Consider the following 22,217-nt stretch of genomic DNA (forward strand, 5'->3'; position numbering starts at 1 on the left):
CCGCGCGCCGCCGCCTTCTGCGCAGTCGCGGCACGGCGGCGGGCGCTCGGCGGCGGCGGGCTGCGGCCGGGGATGCTCCAACGGGCGCGATGGCCCCCGCCATGCAGCCGGCCGAGATCCAGTTCGCTCAACGGCTGGCGTCCCACGAGAAGGGCATCCGAGACCGGGCGGTGAAGAAGCTGCGCCAGTACATCAGCGTGAAGACACAGAGGGAGACAGGTGGGCTCCCGGCGGTCCGCCGCGCACATGGCGGCCGGGGTGGGGGAGCGGGGGTGAGGGAAGGGAGCCGCGGTGGGGGGGGGGGGGGTCTGGCGGGAGTGGGGGGCGGGCCCGGGGAGCCGCGGGCGGAGCGGGGAGAGCGGGCGGCACAGCCGTGTGCTTCTCTCTGTGTCCACTTCCTGCGGGGTCTCCACCGGTTCTACGGTTGAGCGGCGGCGGCGGAGGGGGTTAGGTGGTCCGCTGAGGGTCCCGGTGAACCGGAAAGCCGAGAACCGTCCCAGTCTGCCTTCCCAGAGTTTGCACGTGGGATCAGTGCACTCACCTGTTTGATTCTGGTGCGCTCTTCCTTGAGTCACGCCTTCAGTTGACCAGGACGGAGAAGTTCGAATCCCTACCCCCGAGGAATTTATCCCGGGAAATCTGGGGGGGGGGGGGGAGAATAGATAACTGAAACGGAACTGTGTAAGTGGAGTAAAGGAAATGAAAACCGAGGAACGGGGAAGCTCCTCTCCAAAGACTGTTGCAGGGAGGCCTCTCGGGGTGATGTTCTCCAGATCTGAGCCGGGGCAGGAATGAGGAGCTGGAAGAGCGGTAAGTGAGAGAGAGGGAGGGTGTTAGGGCGCGAGTTGGGAAAGTAGGCTCTTCAGTTTGGGTTTTAACTGCAGCGGGGTGCCATTGAGGAATCGTATTTACCCGGACCGGTATATCACCTGTAAACCTTTGAAGGCATGGATTACAGTGCGATGAAGTTTTTTATTGCACTGAGGAAAAGTCCGATTTACTGCTAGTGTTAATACATTGAGTCTCTTAAAGAATGGATGTCTCCCCCTGTGCTGATCGCTCAGTTAGCCTTCTTTTGAAGGCTACTTGGGAAAAAGAAGATAAACTCTCTTGGGAAGTCCTAGGAAGAGGAACGAAGCCAGACTTCCTGACTTCCTGTCTTCCTGACAGACTTGATTTCCTCTTATTCCATAAATGCTGTGCGTTCCTAAACCGAACTTTCTAACCCAGACCTTTGCTGCTTGCAGCTCAGATATGCCCTTCCCACCTGGCACCTTCACCTGGATGTCCTCCGGCTTCAGAATGCCCCTCAGAGGCTCATCTTCTTCTGCTGCTCTTTTATTTTGGGCACTAGTTCCCATCCTCCACTCAGACTCCAGTTGGACGCAGGGTATATGGTCCTGGGCGCCTCTTCCTCCTTTTGTCCCCCAGCCCCGCATCTAGTGTCCTTTGGTCCTTTGGTCGCATCTCCTAAATTTCTCTGCCCTTACTGAAGGCCCCTCCATCTCATCGAGGCTTTGACATGCTTACCTCCTAACTGATCTAACACCTGCATTTGTGCCCCCCTTAAACCCATGCTCCCTGAAACAGCCTGGCCCATCTTCCTAAAACAACTGTATCACCACCTTCCTGAAATTCTGGCCTTGCTGGTGGTGACATGTCCTCCTCTGTCCCCCACCTCAGCCCCTGTGTGGCTGCTTCACACTGGGTCCTGGGGCACCGTACACCATTCCTCCACACTCTCCCGCTTTCGCCTCTGTTCACTCTGAAAAGCTCCCCCACCCACTTGATCCACTCGCAGCAGTCAGTCCAGTATCGCTTTTCTGAAATGCCTTCCCTGTCCTCTCCCCCCACTTCTCTACGAGTCTGAAGTGTCTGATATGTCCCCATTGTGGCACTTAGCTTATCTGCTGGTGTGTTGTCCTTCCCCCAAAATGCCGTAAGCCTCCGTCTGCTTCCTTAGGTGGAAGCGGGAGCACATCCCGAGGTCCCAGGGCTGCCAGGGCACAAGAACAGGGACCAGATGCAGAAGCACAGGGCTGAGGCAGCCGGACAGGACCCGGTGCTCAAAGCTCTGTGGGGAACAGGCTCTGTCTCTGAAGTGCTGAGGTGCTGCAGGGGCAGGAGGCCAGGGCATGCAGCGGTGCCCAGGGTCCTGCCTGGCGAGCACCCATCACACCTCGAGCTGCTTCCTGTTCAACACCACATCCGCAGTGTGGGGAGCCGAGTGGGCCTCGAGGAAGGTAAACGCAAAGTGCATGTCGTAGGAGCTCCCTCGCAGCTCAGCGGGTTAAGGATCCAGCATTGTCACTGCTGTGGCTCTCGCTACAGCTGCGGTTGGGTTCAGGCCCTGGCCAGTGAACCTCCAAGTGCCGCGGGCACAACCAAAACTAAATAAGGTTTTCACAGTGAAGGTCGTAGACGGTGATGATGGGACGAAATAAACAAGATCCGTGCCACAGCTGTGCTCCATCAGAATAGAAACAGGTGTGGAGGTAACTTGGCCTGATCTTTGAGTCTCATTAACAGGCTTACGTTTTTGTATTTTGTTTTAGGCACAGTAAAGGCAGTGCGAAATGGCAGTCTTATTGTCTTTTAGCAATATAGATAGCTTTGATTTTTAGAAACAAATTGGAGTTCGTGTCATGGCTCAGCGGAAACAAATCTGAGTAGCATCCATGAGGACTTGGGGTCGATCTGTGGCCTCGCGCTCAGTGGGTTAAGGATCCAGCATTGCCTTGAGTTGTGGTGTAGGTCGCAGACACAGCTCAGATCTGGTGTTGCTTTGCCCCTAAAAGAAAAGACAAAGAATAAAAATTTTAAAAAAATAAACAAGCAATTGATTTGCGGCCATTCGAGCTGACTGCTCTTTTCTTCATGGGGCCTGCAGACAGCAGCTGTCTCGGGAGTGTGTGCAGCCTGTTGCCTGTACGGTTGCCCTAAGGGGCCTTGGACACGGCACTTTCCAGTGGACCTTTGTGACTGACATGCTGTCCCCAACCCAGGCTTCAGACAGGTATGCACGGTGGCCAGGTCCACGTTGGCCCTGTCCTCGCGTGCACTTCTGCGCCCGCTCTCGTGGCAGCACACGGGACGATGCCCACCGGGCAGGGAGCGTGGGCCTCCGCGAGGGCGTGGCCGTGGGAGGCACTTTCCATCGTACACTTTCACATAGTGTGTGATTTTTTATTTTTTACAATAAAAACGTGTTCTTACGGGTTGGAACTTGACAGAGCATCCAAGCCGTGCTGGTTTTCAGGGAAAAATGGAAGCACAGCGTCATGCGGGAGCCCTACGGAGGCACCATGACCCCGCTCTGCTTCCCCAGCGGTTCCGTTCTCACGGGCATCCACCTGGGTCATCTCTTCAGGTCTCCTGGGGGTGGGGGGGCGGGTCTGGTCTCGCCTAAGGGGGGCAAGAGGATCCTGGCCTGTGGCAGGTGACCATCTGTTCTCGCACCAGCCCTGTGGCCAGGGGACTCTGGTGCTTTGGCACAAGCCAGCTGGCCACTCTCTCCACTCAGGTGAGCCCAGCCCAGCCCACTGCCTCCCACCCAGGCCCCACCCCGGAGGCCTGTCCTAGAGGGGGACAGGGCAGCTGCTTGGCAGAAACCAGGAAGGCCCTGGAGCTGGCCTCATGGCAGGAACTGGTGTCACTTAAGCCATCTTTGCTCTTAAGTTCATCAGTGTTCATGCTCTTCCAGTTTCATGATGAAGAGCTTCCTAAGCAAGTTTTAAAAGGAAGAGGTGGGTGGGTGGGAGGGACAGGCCGTGCTGACATGTTGGTAATCTCACACAGTTCTTCTTTCCATCAGGGGATATTTCAGATGTGTAGAAAGTGTGCCCAGGGCCTGGTGGCAGCATTTATTCACTCCCTGGCCAGGTGGCCGTGTCGGCCTCCTCCCCCAGCTCTGTGGGACGTGAACCCCGGCACCTCGTTTCATCTCCTGGTGTCTCAGGGCGCGTCCTTGAGCGATAGGGACCCTTCTTAACATAACCGCCGCGGCGTTGCACACCTTTTTAAAATTTTCCCGTAACGTGAAACATCCAGTTTGTTGAGTTGCCCTGTCCTCATGTTGGCTTTTTATGACACATCAGAGTCCAGATGAGACCTACCCGTTGCATTGGGTCAGCGTGTCTCTAAAACTCTAACAGTTCTTCACCAGGGCTCTTTCCTTGAAGTATGTTCGTTGGAGGAACTGGGTCGTTTGCCCCGCAGAGCTCCCCAGGCGCGGGGTGTGTGGACCACGTCCCATGGTCTCGTCTGACGGCTCCTCTGTCCCCTGTATCTCCTGTGGGCCGATGCCACCAGTGAGACCCGACGCGTGAGCCGGGTTTTGTGAGACTGCATCGCAGGCGGTGCGCGTGCTTCTGCTGTGTGTCCAGGACACCTAATGGAAGTCGCCTGTGCCCATTAGGCTGGGTCACAGGGTCCGGGTGGCGGTGTCTGATTCCTCGGGGTTCTGTCTTCTAATGTTTAGCAGCCGTTGAAGGCCCTGCCCAGACCCACTGGTCCATGAGGCGTACAGATCGGCTGGAGACACAGGCGACTGTGACAGAGGTCCTGCCACGTGACCAGAGCCAGGGCGGTTCACTCACACCGCGGGTGTCAGCGGTGCGACCCTGGGTGTGGCTTCTCTGTAGCAGGAGGGCCAGGAGCCCGTCGGTGGAGTCAAAGGATCGTGTTTGCTGTAGTCTCAGGACAGGGAGAGGCTTCCTGAGAATCGCACCGAGGCTGTTGGTGTGAGAAAGGCGGTCGGCAGGTTGGAAATTGTCCCCGTAGAGCTGTGAGGTGTGCTTGGCACACACTGCGTAAGCCTCTGGCTATCAAAGGCCCGTGTGTGGCCCTTTTACATTTGCTTCTCTTTTGAGATGTTGAAATCATGTTGGTTCCGAATGTATACTTGTTTGGATTCACCTGGCTTATCCTTTGCTGTTCCAGAAGATTCTTCCTAGTACCTTTTTTTGCTTTGTAGGGCTGCACCCACGGCATGTGGAGATTTCCAGGCTAGGGGTCGAATTGGAGCTGCAACGGCGGGATCCGAGCCACATCTGCAACCTGCACCACAACTCGTGGCAACACCGGATGTTTAATCCACTGAGCAAGGCCAGAGATCAAACCTGCATCCTCGTGGATCCTAGTCAGATTCGTTTCCGCTGAGCCCCGATGGGGACTCCCTTTCCCAGGACCTTTCAGGTGATGTGTTCATAACAGCCGTCTGTGACGTGCTTCCGACTTGAGGATTTTCTTTGCTCCCTGTAGGCGTGGAAACTCCGAGAGTTTCACTTGCCTGGTTTCGTGAGTCCTTATGTTCCTCCACAGCCGTTCCCTGACACCTGGGGTCAACCCGGGAGACAGACGTCTCCACAGCCTGTGACTGGGTCGTAGGTGGCTTGGGGAGGGCAGAGGCCTTGGGTAACGAGAGAGAGCAGGGCTGACGCAGGCAGTGCCGCCAAAGACTGCGCTTGGCCCCTTAAATGGAAACGGTGACCAGCAGAGGAGACCGAGGTACAGCCAGGTCTGACCTCACCCCAGGATCCTTTGAAAGGTCATCTTTGCAGAAATACCCGGAAGCTTTGCCATTGTCCCTGGGCCAGTTGTATGGGTCTTGAGCAAATCCTTCATCTTTCGTAGGATTTGCAGTCTTGAGACCAGTGAAAATGTTGGGGTGGCGGGTGTGTGCTGCCTCTGCACAGAGGGCCACCGGGGGCTTGTCAATGACCACCTCATTCATTCATTTTCTCCCTGCAAGGAAATGCGTGGGCTCTAAAATCAGGTTTTTGTGCTGTTTTGCCCTCTAGGAGGTTTCAGTCAAGAAGAACTTCTCAAAATATGGAAAGGGCTCTTCTATTGCATGTGGGTGCAGGATGAACCCCTTCTGCAGGTAACACGCACCGCCCTCTGTCACGTTACAGGAGCTTTGTCGCACACAGGCCGATAGAGACTGCCCATTTCGTGCTGACTCTGTGCCGAATGCACAGAAACAAACCGAAAACCACCCCCCCAAGGAGTGCCTTTCTCTCCTCTCGTCCCTGCGGGAAGGGAGCAAGTGTCGAGGATAATTGTCTTTGCAAAGAGTGAAGAGTGCACATAATCAGACTCACTGCTTCTGTGCCACAGTTTCATAGGTTCCACAGTAGGTTTGACGTGACTAATTTGAAAGTTTCTGTTCATGGTCCGAAATAGCATGACTGTAGCCTGAGATCCGGCGAGCTGCCCAGGCTGCAGGCTCACCCCTGCCACAGTTAACTGGGTGCCCAGGACCGGGCAGCCACCTGGCTGACCAGGGCCTATGCGGTGAGCAGCAGCCCAGACCCGATGGCCTCAGCCTTCGAGTCGGTGGAGACGTGGTCCCGGGGCGCGGGTGCCCCAAGCTCACTGAGCCCCACTGGCGACACTCCCGAGGAAAGTGCCCGGGCTCTGGGAAGAGCTTGGCTCTGCCGTGTGTGGAGGCAGAGCGCCCCGTGGCAGTGGAGGGTGAGCGCCGAGGTGCCTGCTGGGAGCTCCCGGACTGCACAACAGCGTGGGTGGGCTTGACTTGTCTGGGTTTCGTGTTCAACTGTGCCACTTGCCCTGAGCCCCTAGTGGCTGGTTTGATGGGTCGCTTCTGCTCCACTGAGCATGGTTTGAGTAGGCGAGCCGAGCACAATATTTTTACGTGAGGTTCAGAGTGACAACCGACAGCTTCAGTGGAGGAAGAAAACAAAGGAACGGGACCCTCATTTCCAAGTCGGGGGGTTCTCTTCGAACGGGTGAACGGGTGAGGAAGGAGGTGCGTTGCGGCTCAACAGTCATGAACCGGACTAGGATCCATGAGGACGCGGGTTCCGTCCCTGGCCTTGCTCAGCAGGTTAAGGATCCGGCGTTGCCATGGGCTGTGGTGTAGGTCACAGGTGCAGCTCCTATCCGACCCCTAGCGTGGGAACCTCCCTAGGGCAGGTTCGGGCCTACAAAGCCAAAAAAAAAAAGAGTAAGGAGGCCTCGAGTCCAGGCAGGTCCCCGGATTGTTGTGTTCTTAGGGGACTCCCAGGCAGAGTCCCTGGTTGCACTGCCCAGGGCAGGTTTTGTCACAGGCCCGGACCCCGCACTCTCCCTGCAGACAGGCCTGCGCACCTCAGCAGGACAGGCCCGTCATGTGGTGCTGGGAGGCCCGGAGCCTCTGCCCCCCCCCCCACCCCGGCTCTGCAGCCGGCCCCGAGCAAGCCCAGCAGAGGATGTTCTGGTCGCACGCACGGAACCGGTGGCGTGGCCGTCCAGGTGCCTGCCTGCCGGCGATCCCCCCTCGTTGGCATCGGGTTTCCGTTACGTGGGGGTTCGGGGGAAGCGCAGTTGAAGTTAGGAATCGTTGGCAGCTGCTGTGCTGCTTCTGTAGGGCACTTGAGCTCATAACTAGAGATGCCTGTTGAAACGTGCAGCCTAAACAGTTCTCAGAGGCAGCGGTCCATTGAAATTGGGAGTCTGACGTTTGATATTGCGCAGATGTTCAGATTCACTCTTCTCCACGGAGGTGACACGGAAGGCGGGCGGGACAGGTCCCCTCCCCAGCAGGGACGGAAGGAGGCGCCGGCCGCGCTGCCGGCGCCTCCCAGCGGTTCCGCCTCCTGACCCGATGTCTCTCCCACCCCCGCCTTTGCAGGAGGAGCTCGCGAGCGCCATCTCCCAGCTCATCCATGTTGTTAACACCCCCGAGGCCCGTAAGTCCCGACGCTGTCACGACTTTCAAACTCCCTTGTTCATCAGCCTGGGTATCTTGCCTGAGATGTCTAGTCAGGGCTGCTCCCTCTCCTTCCTTCACCTTTTCGGGTGTTGCCCGTGGGCTGGTTTCCCGTGAGCCTGGGCTGCAGGTGTACAGGTGCAGGCGACGGACCGTCCTGCGTGCAGACTGCCCTGCGCTCAGCTCTGGGCTCTGTAGGAGGCGAACGAGGACACTGGCTGGCGGGAACTACATTTGACAGCTCCAAGACTGCAGAAAGTCCTCTGGAGTTCCAAGTTCGGAGCTGACGGAATGCTCTTAGAGGCTGTGTGAACACGCTGGTGTTGGCAGTGACCTGGGTCCCAGGTTGTCCTCCTTGGGGATGACCTGTCCAGTATTCCCCTTTTTACCAACCAGGAAAAACACCGGGAGGAGCTCCTGCTGTGGCTCAGCAGGTTCAGGACCTGACATAGTATCTGTGAGGATGCAGGTTTGATCCCTGGCCTCGCTCAGTGGGTTAAGGATCCGGTGTTGCCATGAGCTGTAGTGTAGTTTGCAGATGTGGCTCGGAACCCGTGTTGCTGTGGCTGTGGGGCAGGCCGGCAGCTGCAGCTCTGATTCAGCCCCTAGCCCGGGAACTTCCATATGCTGCAGGTGCAGCCCTAAATAAAAATAAATAAATGCAGAGAGACAGGAGTTATTTCTGAGACATCCAGGCCCTGATTACTAGCAAAGGAAGAGAAAGCAGAATTTCTTTGGCTGAGCCCTCCTCAGCAAAACTGCCCAGTGGCCTCTTCTCAACCCCCAAGGGTCCTCTGGACTGTAACAGGGTCCCAGCTGGCTCTGAGGAGCAGAATGCACATGGGCTATGCCGTAGCTTCTCACATTTCAAGAAAGGATTGTGCAAAAACAAGCAAAGCAAAAAGGCAAACAAAGATTATTTTTTAGATGAGAAAGTGCTAATTTCACAACTGAGAAAAAGAGAGTGATTTGCTAGAGCTCTCCCAGCTGACACTAACCATGAAACAAAAGCCAGGTTTCTGCGTGGCTCACCACGCCTTCATCAGGCTCAGTGGCTTTGCCTTGACTGTCAGGCGTAGGCGGGCGGGAGGGGCCCGGAGCTGTGCTTCGGGAAATGCTTGGCTTTTGCCGGCAGCAGGGCTTTGCCGTGGGGAAGAAAGCGGCTCCCGAGAGCGTGCTAGCGAGCCAGCCTTCCTGCTGCCGGCGCGTGCTCGGCCGACACGAAGGAGAGGGTCCTGGGCGTCCGTGTTGACCCGGTTCTCTGGCGGCCCAAGAGCTGTCGAGTCGCGTGTGTGCGCAGCCCTGGTTTCTCTCGGAGGCCTTCTCGCACCGCGGGAACACGGCGCCCGGAGCCCCGCGCCCTCAGAGCCCTTGTCCTCCGCAGAGCACCTGTTCTTGCAGACCTTCTGGCAGACGGTGACCCGGGAGTGGGCGGGCATCGACCGGCGGCGCCTGGACAAGCTCTGCGTGGTGAGCGGCCCCGGCACGGAGTGGGCCGGGAGGATGGTCCTGCGGGAGACGGGCCACACGGTTCCCACGCGGCGCAGGCTCCAGGCTCCACGTGGTGCATGTCACGGGAGCAGCAGGTGGCACCTGAACACGGGCCGCGGGGCGTCCGTGTCCCCTTTTCCGCTGCTGCTGCTGCCGGGGATGCGTGGGGGCCTTTAGTTAACTGACACCCCAGTTAACTAGAAGTGAAGCACGATGGCCGCGGAGACCCTTTCACGCCGGGAGTCCCTGCTCTCCCGGTGTCCCCGGGCTCTGCGTGTGGCTAAGCTAAGCGGCATTTCTCACTTGCCCTCTCGTAACTGGAGCTGTCTGTCCCTAGCTGACCCGTCTGGTCCTGAGGCAGTCCTTTGAGGTTCTGAAGCGAAGCGGCTGGGAAGAAAGGTTGGTAAACCATTCAGCTTGCAATTCGGGGGCCTTGACGCGTCTGAGGCACTGCTGTGCTTGGCAAGCCTTCCGATGGGTGGACTCATTGAGATGGCCTGGCGGATGCCTGCCGCTCTAAGTGCTGAGAGCCAGGCATCCTAAGGCCCAGGGCTGGGCACCCGTGACCGTTGCCTTTACACTGGCTCCAGCGCCCGCTTCCTCCTCGTGAAGCCTCTCCAGCCTGGCCTGGTGCTGGACGGTGGGGCGCGAGGCTGAACGCCCGTTTGCTCTGGACAGAAGAGAACGTTGCCGTGTGGGGTTAACAGGACTGTGTGTTGTCCTCTCAGCCAAATCCAGCTTTTTCTAGACGTCCTGATGAAGGAGGTCCTGCACCCGGAGAGCCAGGCTCCGAACGGCGTGAAGTTGCACTTCGTCGATATCTACCTGGAGGAGCTGTCCAGGGTGGGAGGGAAGGAGGTAAGAAGCGGCCACCCCCTTCGGCCGAGGGCCGGGGCCTCAGCACGCCCGGCTGGGGAAGTGCGGCCCTGCCAGGGCAGGCGGGGGTCCTTAGCACGTGCCAGCCGTGTGAGCAAAGACGGCGGTGTCCCGGCCACACGGCAGTCCTCAGGCAGAATTGAAATGACCTACACGGTCCAGAGAAGAATCCCATGACGTGAGGAAAACACCCGTGGTGCTGAGGGGTTTTTTTGGCTTTTTTTGGTTTTGTTTTGTTTTTTGTCTTTTTAGCTATTTCTTGGGCCGCTCCTGCGGCATACGGAGGTTCCCAGGCTAGGGGTCGAATCGGAGCTTTAGCCACCGGCCTACGCCACAGCCACAGCAACGCGGGATCTGAGCCGCGTCTGCAATTTACACCGCAGCTCACGGCAACGCTGGATCCTTGACCCACAGAGCAAGGGCAGGGACCGAACCCACAACCTCATGGTTCCTAGTGGGATTCGTTCACCACTGCGCCACGACGGGAACTCCCGTGCTGAGTTTTTAAAAAGCTGTAGGGAGAGGGGTTCCCATCGTGTTGCAGCAGAAACAAACCCGACTAGGAACCATGAGGTTTCGGGTTCTATCCCTGGCCCCGCTCAGTGGGTTAAGGCTCCAGCGTTGCTGTGAGCTGTGGTGTAAGTTGAAGACACGGCTCGGATCCCACGTGGCTGTAGCTGTGGTGTCTAAAAAGACAAAAAGACCCCCCCCAAAAAAAGGGAAAGAAAGTGGTTGAGCTGCGTGAACGGCATGGCGCATGTGTGCACCGAGGCCGCCAGGGGAGTGTACTTGTTTCATGTTTTTGTCTTTTGCTTTTGGGGGGCCGCACCCGTGGCATATGGAGGTTCCCGGGCTAGGGGTCAAATCCGAGCTACAGCTGCCAGCCTGCAGCACAGCCACGGCAACGCGGGATCCTTAACCCGCTGAGCGAGGCCAGGATCAAACCCGCATCCTCATGGATGCTAATCGGGTTAGTTTCCGCTGCACTACAGTGGAAGCTCCGGGAGTGTGCATTTTTGGGAGGTGAGGCGTTGACCTTCTTCCGCGGGTGTTCTGCAGTGGACGGGTGTTTTAGTTAAAAGCAAGCCTGAGCGCGTCAGAGGTTCCTGGTTCCCTCCCCTTGGGGTCGGGGGAGGCCGTGGAGGAGGGCGTGCGAGGACTGAGCAGTGCGGGGCTGGCGGGCGGTTTTCTCTGGTCTTGGCACCAAGGTGCCCGAGGGGCTTTCCCCTCACTTTTTTTCCTACTTAAATCACAGCTCTTGGCAGATCAGAACCTCAAGTTTATTGATCCATTCTGCAAGGTCGCGGCCAGGGCCAAGGAGTAAGTGGCTCCCGCGTTGGTTTTGAGCGCAGCGGTGGGTCCTCACTGTGGGTGAGCCCGTGGGGTTGGGGGTGACACAGGGTGCAGGACACCTAGACCGTCCTGAACTCCCCACAGCAAGATGTGCGGCCCTGAGTCCCCCGGTGGTTGCCCCGCGGGTCCAGGGTCTCTCCCTCCCACCCCCGGAGCCCTTCACACAGCGTCAGGCCGCGCTTCGCTGGCCTCGCGGCTGCCGTGCTCAACACAGAATGAGGTCAGATGTGCAGGTGCCACCGGGCTGAGCCTGGAGTGCGGCCACCCCCCATCCCACCCCGCCCCTCTCTGTAGGTGACGAAGCCCAGGCCGCCGGTCACTCACCTGCTCTCTGCTTGCTTCCGCCCTCAGCCGTGCTCTGGTGCAGACCATAGCCAGGGGCGTCTTTGAAGTCATTGTAGATCAGTCTCCTCTCGTGCCTGAAGGGACGCTCGGGGTACAGAAAGCCGGAGAGGGTGACAGCGACCTCTCTGAGGAGGAGACCTCGGAGAGTGACGTGGCCTGGAGGAGAGCCGCCGGTAAAAAGCCGCCAGGTGAGACACTGGGCCTGGGTGGTCCTGCCGAGGGCAGGTTCCCCCACCGGGCACTTGGAATGTGTTGGTGGGCATCGCACTGACAGAGCTGGCCCCGCTTTGCACCCCACCCCAGCGCAGCTCTGCAGCTCCCGGGATCAGGGCTTCCCTTGGGGGTTTTATCATTTTCATTGCCATGGTGTGTTTTTGTTGTTTTAGCTTTCTTTTGATGTTTTTAAGAATCGTAATGGGAAGAGTTCCCTGGTGGCCTAGCAGTTAAGGATCTAGCTTTGTCACTGCTGTGGCACAGGTTCGAGTCCTGGGCCAGGAACTTCCATGAGCCACGAGTGCCGTCAATAATGAATAATAAGGGAGTTCCCATCGTGGCTTAGTGGTTAACGAATCCAACTGGGAATCACAAGGTTGCGGGTTCGATCTCTGGCCTTGCTCAGTGGGTTAAGGATCCAGCATTGCCGTGAGCTGTGGTGTAGGTCGCAGACACGGCTCGGATCCCGCGTTGCTGTGGCTGTGGTGTAGGCCGGCGGCTACAGCTCCAATGTGACCCCTAGCCTGGGAACCTCCATGTGCCGCGGAAGCAGCTCTAGAAAAGGCAGAAACAAAAAATAAAATAAAATAATGAATAGTAAAAATGCTGGAGTCCCACTGTGGCTCAGCAGGTTAAGAACCCACCTAGCATTCATGAGGATGTAGGTTCAATCCCTGGCCTTGCTCAGTGGGTTAGGGACCCAGCGTTGTTGCAAGCTGCAGCATAGATCACAGATGTGGCTTGGATCCAGTGTGGCTGTGGCATAGGCCAGCGCCTGTAGCTCCGATTCGACCCCTAGCCTGGGAGCTTCCATGTGCTGCAGGTGCAGCCTTAAGAAGACAAAAATCTTAACGTCGGTAGTAGGGTCCCTGGTGGGAGACCCCATTCGCACTCATGTTAGGAATGCATACACGTCTCTGTGGCTCTTCTAGCTCCAGGTTCCTTCGGGGTTCTTTTTCTCGGGGCGGGGGGCGGGGAGGACCCACCGTGGGCAGAGCTCATGTTTAACGCTGCTTTCTATCTGCGGGAATCGTGTGGGGCTTGTGTTTAAAGGGCAGCCTCATCAGAACCCTCTGGCTTATGGCATCTCAGTGCCACAGCGTTCGGAGAAGGCACAGGGCCCCCATGTGGCATACGGAGTTCCCGTAGCCAAGATGCCGCCGATCCTATCGCACCCCAGTAAAAGCGTCTTGAAATGTTGCGTCGCCCTTGGAGAGCAAAGCCGTGGCCGGAGGAGGTTTAAGTCAAGTCTCTCCATAGCAGGACACAGAACTCCACGCACAGCACTGGAGCTTCAAACATTCACGTGTGGAGACACGTCTGCGCGCGCGCACGTGCACACACACACACACACACACACACACACGGAAGGAGGTGAGAGCCGTCTGTGGCTCCATCACGGGTGATTTCTATTTTTTCGGTAGTCAGTAGAGTCGGGGCTTCCCAAGACCAGATCTAGTCGTCTCAATTCGGATTGGGTGTGGGTGACAGGGTGACTGAATGGCCTTGAGCGAATCGTGAGCTGTCCCCAGACCTCTCCTCGCCGAGTGTCTGTCTGAATGAGAGATGTGCCCCCGCCTCACGGCGCCTCGAAGATTCCCTGCCAGTTCCTTTATCAGATGTGGGGGGAGCCGCTCTGTCCTCCAGGCTCTGTCCTGAGGCCCCCCCACTGAGGAGCTGACAGATTCCAGGAACAGGACTCCTTTGAAAAGTTGTGAGATTTTACTAGTAGTTTGTGTCTGCTTCTCCGTGATCTTTCATGTCCTTTGAATTATTTTTTTAAATGTTAAAAGTCGTAGGTTTTTGTGGAGCTCCCTGGTGGCCTAATGCTTAAGGACTCAGCATTGTCACTGCTGTGGTGTGGGTTCTGTCCCGGGCCCAGGAACTTGTACATGCTGTGCATGCAGCCAGAAAGTAAAACAATTAAAAATAGATCGGGATTAGCTGGCCGTGCTTTCCCGGGGCGGCCCTGGGAGGGTCCTGTGCTCCTGTAGGGATTTCAGCACAGCCCGCACGTCCCGGGCTCTGAGTCCGCTGTGCCCCCAGCGGCCTGAGCCCCAGCCTGAGCATCCTGCCCGTGTCCACGGCGCTCAGCATGGGGCTTGGCCTGTGGGGCCATTAAAGGGCAAAGCGGGGGGTGTCCGGGAGCTAATAACTGTGCTGTCAGGGTCTCCGCTGTAAAGCCGTGTCGTTTTTCACTAAGAGACCTCAGTGCCTGACAGCTCCTCGGGAAGCAGCCGTCGCTGTCTGTTTGAAGGGTTCTGTCTGTGGCTGTGTTTCGGTAGCGCCGGGCGGACCTCAGTCCAGAAAGGAGGGCGTCGGGGACGGCGGACGGGACGACGCCGGGAGCTCGGAGGACGCCGGGCCGCTTCTCCAGGTTGGCAGCGGTTGTTGCTTCTGCAGAACGTACATTTGCCATGGGGCCACCTGGCTAATCGGGAACTGGGGTCAGAGCTGATTAAACCCTGGGCCTAGCGAGTAAGGGGCTTTCTCATCCCTCAGTCACTGATGTCGCTTTTCTTTATAATGAGCCTCTTGGAGACAAAGAAGCTTCAACATGAGGAAATTTTGGAAGACATCATCTTTGTTTGGGCTTGAATTACTAAGATGTGTTCTGCTCTGTACAACGAAGGCAGCTCACGGTGTTCTTCCAGGCTTTCTACTACCTTACCAAGTACAAATTGAACGTCTCAGTTCACTTTCCACAAAGGCACATCCAGACAAATTCTCTCTGGTGTGTTTTCCCACAGGTTTTTTTTTTGTGGGGGGTTTTTTTGGTTTTGTTTTTGTTTTGCTTTTTAGGGCTGCACTCGTGGGACATGGAGGTTCCCAGGTGAGGGGTCAAATCAGAGCTGTAGCCACCAGCCTACACCACAGCCACAGCAACACCCGACCCTTAATCCACTGAGCGAGGCCAGGGATCCGACTTGCTCCCCCCAGGACCGTAGTCCTGTGCCACGACGGGAACTCCATCGGAGGAAGTTTTTGAAGATGATGCTTCGGTGTCTGCTTGGCAGGCCTGGGCAGACGTCCCGCCCGGAAGCCCGAGCTCTGGGTGTCCGCGCTCCGGCCGAGCCCGGAGCCAGGCCGCGCCGAGCTGCAATCTGACGCGTAGCTCTTCTTCTCGCGTAGTTCGACTACCGGGCGGTGGCCGAGCGGCTCCGGGAAGTCGCCACCAGCAAGGACGTCCCTCCCTTCAACAGGAAGCGCCTCTCCAGGCTGATCAGGAAGTAAGTGAGCGGGAAGGTTGAGCTGCTCCCCGCTGTGCTCCCGTCCAGCCCTCTGTTTCTCCCAGAAGGTGGGAGAGGAGCTGTCACCTTGCTTCCCGCTTTTTCTTGCTCCTTCAGTGTTTTTAGTCAGAGCCTTGCAGTTCACACAAATGGAGAGGTTCCCTGAAAACGGCTGCCCCCTCACCCCTCAAGGTCTGTTGTGCAAATGCAGTTCAACTGACTCTAGGCTCTTCCGTAAGGTAGAAGGGAGTCTGCATGGCACACAACGTCTGTAGACGAGATTGCAGCCTGACCTCACTGTCTGGCTGTCTTCCTTCCGCCCACGGTTGAGATGGCAGGTTAGCTGTCACCCCCCAGTGTCTCGGCCATAATGACCCTGTGGCATTCACCAGAGAGCCCCAGGCTGCTTGTGACCGAGGGTAAAGTGAGGCCGAGTTTGGCCAGGCCCGGAGCGGCCTGCTCCCGAGCCCTTGGGGGACATGATTTCACGTTAAGAAGAGCGCTGCCACGGGGCCTCTGTTAATTGCCCCGTTTACCGGGCGGGTGAGGGGAGGAGACCCATTGCCTTGAGAGGAGTTGGACTCAGGCCTGTCTGCTCTGAGCGCTCTGCTCCTCTGCCCACACCCCGCCCCCACTTCCTTCTGATGCGCCACCGTCCGCAGGGCAGAGCCCCGCTAGGCCGGTCTGCGCTTGTGAGCAGAGAGGGGAACGGAACGCCAGGAGAGAGCTCAGCTTCTCCAGCCTGAGAAGGACGGCCTTGGAGCTCCGGTGGGGTACAGCAGCTGAGGATCTGGCGGGGTCACTGCTGTGGTGTGGTGTGGTGTGGCCAGGGAACATCTCCATGCCATGGACGTGGCAAAAAAAGAAAGAAGTAGAGGAGGCTGTGCCCAGATAAAAGCCCGAGGACGAGCGCGTCGTTGAGGCGCCGATGGTGCCGGCCGATTTCGTCCTCTCGGCCTTCGCCTCGCCTCCTCTGGAAGAGGAGCAGAGCAGTTAGCTCGCTCCAGGCCTCGTTCGGTTTTGCAGGTTTAGCGCAGGTGCGTGTGGAGAGCAAAGCGTCTAGGTTTCCTTAGGAACCTTTGTTGTTTCCTTTTCAGATTCCGGGACCTCTCGGAAGGTGAGGAAAATCAGGAGACTAACTGGTGATTTGGGGGGTTTTTGTGTTTGTCTTCTTAGGGCTACACATGTGGCCTTATGGAAGTTCCCAGGCTAGGCTTCCACCACAGCCACAGCCACGCCAGATCCATAACGCACTGAGTGAGGCCAGGGATCGAACCCGTGTCCTCGTCGTACTAGTCGGGTTCTTAACCCGCTGCACCGCAGCAGGAACTCCTGGTGAACGTGGACCCCACTGAGGGCATTTATGCCAAATACTGAAAAACAGGGTTGAAAGCCATCGACCGAAGGCCTGAGAAGTCGGAGCTCTTACCTTGGAAAGGCCTGCGGCGCTGCTGCGCGGACTCCTGGCGGGAGCTCGGTGTTGGACCTTTTCCAGCCCCGCTCCCCGTCTGGGACCAAGGCCAGGCTGGATGCAGCTGTCAGTGCCATGGCGGGGGCGGGGGGGGGGCATACCCAGCAGGGCTCGGTCAGCAGGAGGGTTCTGTGGGTCCAGGACGGGTCCAGTTTGGTCCTTTACAAAGAGGGAACGACCCCCGAGTCCCTGCATTTGCCGGGTGATCCCTTGTCCGCAAGCCTGCGGAGCACAGGCCACATGGGACCGTGACAGCGCACGGCCCTCAGTCGGGTGGAGGGTGGGGAGGGCCCTGCACACTGAGCGGCCGCGGCTCTGCCGTCCAGCAGGCAGGATCCCTCGCCTCGGTTTTGTGGAGGACGCTCCTGCTGCCCCAGACGACCGAGCCCTCAGTCGGGGGAGGCGCAAGAGAAAGGCCGCGAAGCTCCGGGGGGAAGCGGAGGTGGGACGGGAGCAAGGTGAGGCGCCGGCGCGCAGCGGCTGGGGTCCCTGCTGCTTGGAAGCCCGGCCCGGGGGCCTGGGCTGGAAGAGGCCTCTGCCCGGGCTACAGTTTTCCCACAACGAGAAGTGCTGCTGGCACCGGCCCCTCGGGAGGCGGGTGGGCGTGGGGATGCCGTGCAGACACAGCCCTTCGGAGCCTTGGTTCCAGGGGCTGGGCCTGGGGGAGGTTTCCTGCTGCCCGCGCAGCGGGGAGGGCGGGGGACCAGAGGAGAAAGGCATGGGGCACAGGCCCCTGGCGTTGCCCGGGCCCCCAGCCCCCAGGGGGGCGCTTGTGCATTGGTTTGCTTGCTTCTAGGAACCAAGTCCTTCCCTGCCGAGGAGGAGGAGGCCGAAGGCGGGCTGCGCAAGAGGAAGAGGAAGAGGAAGAAGAGGAACCACCTCCGGCCTGCACATCTAGGGCCTGGCAGCGAAGCTGTGTGCCCGGAGCAGAATGGGAGCCGCGAGCCAGAGGCTGGTCCAGGAAAGGCCCAGCAGACGAGTGCGGCTGAGCTGGGGGCAGGGGCGGCGCCCTCGCTCAGCAGGAGGAAGCGCCTGAGGAAGAGGAGCCTGAGGGCCCAGGTGCAGAGCCCAGAGGCAGCAGCGTCCCCTCCAGAGGATGTGGCTCCAGGTGGCCCCGGCAGCGGTCCCACTCAGGGAGTGGCCCTGGCCGGCGGCGCCCCAGTCCTGAAGAAGCAGCGGAAACTCGGGGCCCTTCTGGTCAATGGCAGTGGCCCGCCCACGCGGGCCTGGCCCCCGCAGGAGGGCCCTCCCGCCAGGCCAGCAGATGGAGGGGGCTGCCCTGCCGCCGTGCCCCAGATTGGGGAACTGGGGAGAAAGAAGGGGGAGCCCGGCGGCCTTGACCTCCGCCCCCCATGCGCTCGGAAAGCTGCCGTTCTGAAAAAGAGGAAGAAAGTGAGCCAGATGTCCCCCTTGGCGGCGCACAGAGGGCTCAAGCTCGTCCAGGCTCTGGTAAGGAGGCCGGGCCAGGCGGGGGCTGAGTTCAGGGGCGGGAGCCTCAGGGTCCTGCCTCCTTGGCCCGCAGGTCCCTCCTCAGAGGCTACGGAAGGGCTAACTTGAAGCTGGGACAGTCACCGCCACAGCCAAAACAGACACCGCCTCCCCGTGGTGTGGACGGGTGTGTCTCCATCGGGCTGTCTTGCGTTTCTTCTTCAACTCATAGCCAAGCCTGGGCCCCTTCAGAAGAGGAAGCCCAGAATCGCATCACGTGTTAAGGAAGAGACTATTTCCACGGGGGTCTCTAGATAAGGGCGGCTGTGAGCGAGCCTCCAGGTCCTGGTCTGTGTTTCACGCCCTCTCTCGGGACATGTCTCAATGCGTTTGTGCCTGAGACTGTGGCGGGCAGTCCGGCCGATGCCCGGCCACTCTGGCGGTGCCCGTGCTGTCCCGGCTGCTGCTCGCGGCAGGCGGCTGCCTGGTTGTGACAGACCTTGGGGCCTGCGCAGGCGGAAGCGTGTGCCGCCTGCTCCCTTCCAGAGCCTGACCCTGCTCAGTGCCGTAGGCGCATCTCCGCTGTGCAGCAGTTGTGAGACCGAGGCCTTTGTGTGCGCGGCCTTATGTGGACTTGGTTAAATGCTGGTTCCAGGCCCTGCAGTGCGGGACCCCGACGGGTAGAAAGTCTTGCTTGTCTCAGACCCTCCCTGGCTTCTGCGTTACCCGTGTCACCTCCCCTGATGCAGGCCTCTGCCCTTCACTCACTGGGCGTTGGTGCCCTTTTTTCACGTAGCATCAGAGCAGTGTCCTCCTTCAAGGCTTGCTTCTCGGGGCCCTGGCAGCCCGTCCTGGAGAGGATTGGAGGGGCCTGGGTCCTGCCGTGGGGGCCCCGGGAACCACACTGCCACCACCACCTGGCGACGCCCCTGCCTTGGGCTTCCCAGACCCGAGGCCCTGGGATGGGGGACCCTGGCCGTGGGCAGCTGGCTCTGCCTGTAAGGGACCGACCGGGTCTGGCAGCGCCACACTCATCCTCTGTGCAGAAGGCGGCGGTGATCAGAGCCGGGCCTCGGAGGAGGACGGGGTCTTTGACGGGCAGACACCCTTGGCCCCGGTGCCAGGAAGCGGGTGGGCGTTGAGTGTGAAGCCTGCTCGGGAGGCGAGGTGTTTGCAGACCTGGTACAGGAAGCGGGTTGGGGGTGAGCTGGTAAGCAGGCCCCCCGTCGTGTCTGCTCGCGTCCCGTGTGCATGGCTGTGACCCCGTCTCGCCCCTCCTCCTGCGCAGGGCGGCGCCGGGATCCTCCGCCCTCTGAGGAAGGAGCTGAGGACGGAGAAGGACTTTGTGAAGTTCGAAGCCGCCTTCTCCCCGAAGCCCCTGTTCTTCAGGAAGGCCAAGAGCAGCACCACTGCCCCGCCGGGCACCCCCCCGCAGGTCCTCTGTCCCCCACCCCCACCCCCACCCCCGTAGGTACTGTGTCCTCCACCCCCAACGGCCCCCCAAGGTCCTCTGTCCCCCACCCCTACCCTCACAGGTCCTCTGCCCAACCCTGCAGGTCTCTGCCCGCTCACCCAGGCCCCAGTGCAGGGAACCGGAGTGGCTCCAGGCTCACAGCCTCAGCCCAGGGAGCGCCGGGGGTTGTTTCTGGGTGGCTGGGGCAGAGCAAGGGGTCGGCCAGGGAACCTCAGGTGCATTGAGGACACCTTCCTGCATCAGCAGGACTGGGCGCTGTTTCCTCAGATCCTCGGGAATGACCGGCGGCCGGGGGCACCCGGGAGAGCCTGCATCTCTGGCTCTTCCCAGGACACAGGGGAGTGGGAGGGACGGTCACTTCCCAGGGGGCAGTTCTGCCAAGTGTCACTGGGAGATGGGTGGGTACGGGCCGTGCCCTGGGCTGCGTCTAGTCAGCCTCGATGAGACGGGTCCTGGGGGAGCCGCAGTAGCAGACGTGCCCACGCTGGCACTGCTGGGGACACGCCTGCTTAAACCAGCAGAGCGGCCACTGCCTGTGTTAATATTTATTTCACAATATTTTAGGGATATTTATTAAATAGTTCTAAGACTTAATACAAGTCCAGCTCCTCTCAGAAAATGTTATGACGTTGAAGCAGAAATGGCATAGGGTAGAATGAAGGGATTTGCACAGAAACCTGGGATCTTAAGGAATTTGAGGTGCTTCATGATCGCGAGGCGTCTGCGGTCTAGGAACCTGTCACATGGGAAACGGTTTCTTCAATCGGATGAACTGTTAGAATCTCCAAATCAGTTGGGAGGCCTTGTGCATGAAAAGTTGGGAACTGCATGTCCATGGCCCGTGAGGTCAGGGCCCACCACACGGGGGGCGCCCGCCAGCCCCGCTTACGGGGCCCCTGTGGCTCCAAGGACGCGGCGCCTTGCTCTCTTTCCGCGGCGAGCTTCCTCTTGTGCCCGGGAGTTTCAGGCATCATTATTTTCCTCTGCTTTCCAGTGACAGCTTCTGCAGAGCTGGGTCCTGGTGGCACCTGTGGGTTCTCGGGGTGTCACGCCAGGCGGAGACAGCACCCCAGCCGCCACTTGATGCCTCTCGTTGTCACTTTTCTCCTGCAGCCAAATAGAACACCGTCCGGCACCAAGAAGGTGACCTTCGGGTTGAGCAGAAACATGACGGCAGGTAAGTGCGGCTTTGCGTCCTCAGGGCCGCTGGCGTCCGCTCGGGGCCCGACCTGCCCCGGGGAGGGGACCCATCAGCCAGGGCTGCCCCTGTGGCCACCCTGCCCCGGGGGAAAGGGCACTGGTCTCACGGTTCCTGGCAGTGGCGCCATTCACTTGTTCTGTTTTTCCAAGGGAAGCAAGCTTTCTTGAAGCACGCGATGGGTTTAGGTCCCGGTTCTTTGGGGACCGCGAGTAAATGCGTGTGTGAGCAGGTGCAGAGGGAGGGGCTGTGTGCAGAGAACCGGAGAAGAGCTGCACCCGCGGCATGTGGAGGTTCCCAGGCTAGGGGTCGAATCAGAGCAGCAGCTGCCGGTCTACGCCGCAGCCACCGCCACCGCCACGCGAGCTCCAAGCCGCGTCTGACCTACCTACACTGCAGCTCAGGGCAACGCCAGATCCTTAACCCACTGAGCGAGGCCGAGGATCGAACCCACATCCTCATGGATGCTAATCGGGTTCGTTTCCGCTGCGCCACGCCAGGAGCTCCCTGAGAAGCTCTGTCTTTGGAGCTGGGGGAATGGGGGGAGCACACCCTCCAGGCGGGAAGGCTCCTCCTCCAGCTGCTCGAACCTAGGGTTCATCCCAGGTCCAGACCGCCCCCGGCGCTGGCCCGCCTGGCGCCCCTCACCTTCCCTCAGAGAGGCAGCCGCCCTGGCGTCGCCGCCGCCTCCCGAGCTCGGGTCCCTCTGCAGGCCCTGTGACGGCACCGGGGGCGGGCGGGTGCAGGACGGAAGTGCCAGCTGTTGAGCGGGGCTTTCGCCTTCCTCCGGGCAGAGTTCAGGAAGACCGACAAGAGCCTCTTGGTCAGTCCCACGGGCCCCTCCCGCGTGGCCTTCAACCCCGCGCAGAGGCCGCTGCACGGGGTGCTGAAGACGCCCACCAGCTCGCCGGCCGGCGCGCCCCTGGGGACCAGGCAGCCGCTGACGGCCACACCAAAGAGAAGGCCCACGGCGATGGACTTCTTCTAGGGTCGTAGCAGAGTCCTTTTAAAGACCGCTTTTGTACAGCAAAACCCATAAATTATAACGTTTCAAAGATGGGGCTTTGTACTGTTTTATAAATTCCCATAAATCGTGCACGGGAGGGCCTGGGCAGGAGCCGTGGCCTGCTCCTCGCGGCCTCGCGGCCGCACTCCGGGCCTCCCAGCTGAAGCTTTTGCTGCAAACGTCGTTTGTACTTGAGTCTCCAGGACTCCTTGCCGTGGGCGACCTCCATGACCCTGCTGGGGCCGCGGCTGCCGGGGGCTGCGGGGCCGAGAGTGCTTCTCCCTTGTGAGGGCCTGTAGGGCCCCGTCCCCTGCTCGTGGGGTTTGTTGACCTGGGACACAGCAGCAGCGCCTGCTCTTCCTGCGCAGGAGCCTCTGCCGCGGGCCCCCCACTCACCTTCCCGCGCCCTGGCTTTGCT

General features: G+C 59.5%; 2 protein-coding genes and 1 pseudogene across 8 annotated transcripts in view; 2 read left to right on the forward strand and 1 right to left on the reverse strand.

Moving 5' to 3' along the window:
• HSF2BP (heat shock transcription factor 2 binding protein) overlaps positions 1 to 685 on the reverse strand; it is an 84,850-nt gene extending 84,165 nt beyond the window's left edge. The window contains exon 1 of one of the 3 annotated variants that reach the window (XM_047797508.1): positions 542 to 685. The gene's annotated coding sequence lies outside the window, so the exon portion shown is untranslated. The remainder of the gene's footprint in view (positions 1 to 541) is intronic. The other 2 variants (XM_047797513.1, XM_047797497.1) reach the window with 2 other exon arrangements.
• RRP1B (ribosomal RNA processing 1B) lies at positions 28 to 21,852 on the forward strand. 5 transcript variants are annotated; one of them, XM_047797481.1, is made up of 16 exons: positions 28 to 219; positions 5,802 to 5,884; positions 7,637 to 7,694; positions 9,099 to 9,184; positions 9,543 to 9,604; positions 9,934 to 10,063; positions 11,337 to 11,401; positions 11,786 to 11,967; positions 14,278 to 14,369; positions 15,125 to 15,222; positions 16,320 to 16,339; positions 17,020 to 17,151; positions 17,490 to 18,142; positions 19,410 to 19,556; positions 20,709 to 20,772; positions 21,588 to 21,852. In XM_047797481.1, the coding sequence occupies exons 1-16, from the start codon at positions 90 to 92 to the stop codon at positions 21,779 to 21,781; spliced, it is 2,196 nt and encodes a 731-aa protein (XP_047653437.1). In that variant the 5' UTR covers positions 28 to 89; the 3' UTR covers positions 21,782 to 21,852. The 5 variants fall into 5 exon arrangements, with proteins under 5 accessions (XP_047653437.1, XP_047653440.1, XP_047653438.1 ...); XM_047797484.1 differs by lacking the exon at positions 28 to 219 and adding an exon at positions 694 to 810; XM_047797475.1 differs by lacking the exons at positions 28 to 219; positions 5,802 to 5,884; positions 7,637 to 7,694 and having other exon boundaries at positions 8,320 to 9,184.
• LOC125114370 (uncharacterized) lies at positions 2,845 to 2,961 on the forward strand (annotated as a pseudogene).
• Positions 21,853 to 22,217: the final 365 nt, after the last annotated feature.

This window comes from Phacochoerus africanus, chromosome 1 (genome assembly GCF_016906955.1).
Source record: "Phacochoerus africanus isolate WHEZ1 chromosome 1, ROS_Pafr_v1, whole genome shotgun sequence".
Taxonomy (NCBI): Eukaryota; Metazoa; Chordata; class Mammalia; order Artiodactyla; family Suidae; genus Phacochoerus; species Phacochoerus africanus.

Excerpts from the sequence above, each read along its gene's own strand:
- RRP1B (XM_047797475.1), top strand. The coding sequence starts at position 8,714 with ATGAAACAAAAGCCAGGTTTCTGCGTGGCTCACCACGCCTTCATCAGG. Across the intron at positions 11,402-11,785 it reads GTCGCGGCCAGGGCCAAGGA|CCGTGCTCTGGTGCAGACCA; the intron begins GTAAGTGGCTCC and ends TTCCGCCCTCAG. Across the intron at positions 18,143-19,409 it reads TCAAGCTCGTCCAGGCTCTG|GGCGGCGCCGGGATCCTCCG; the intron begins GTAAGGAGGCCG and ends CCTCCTGCGCAG.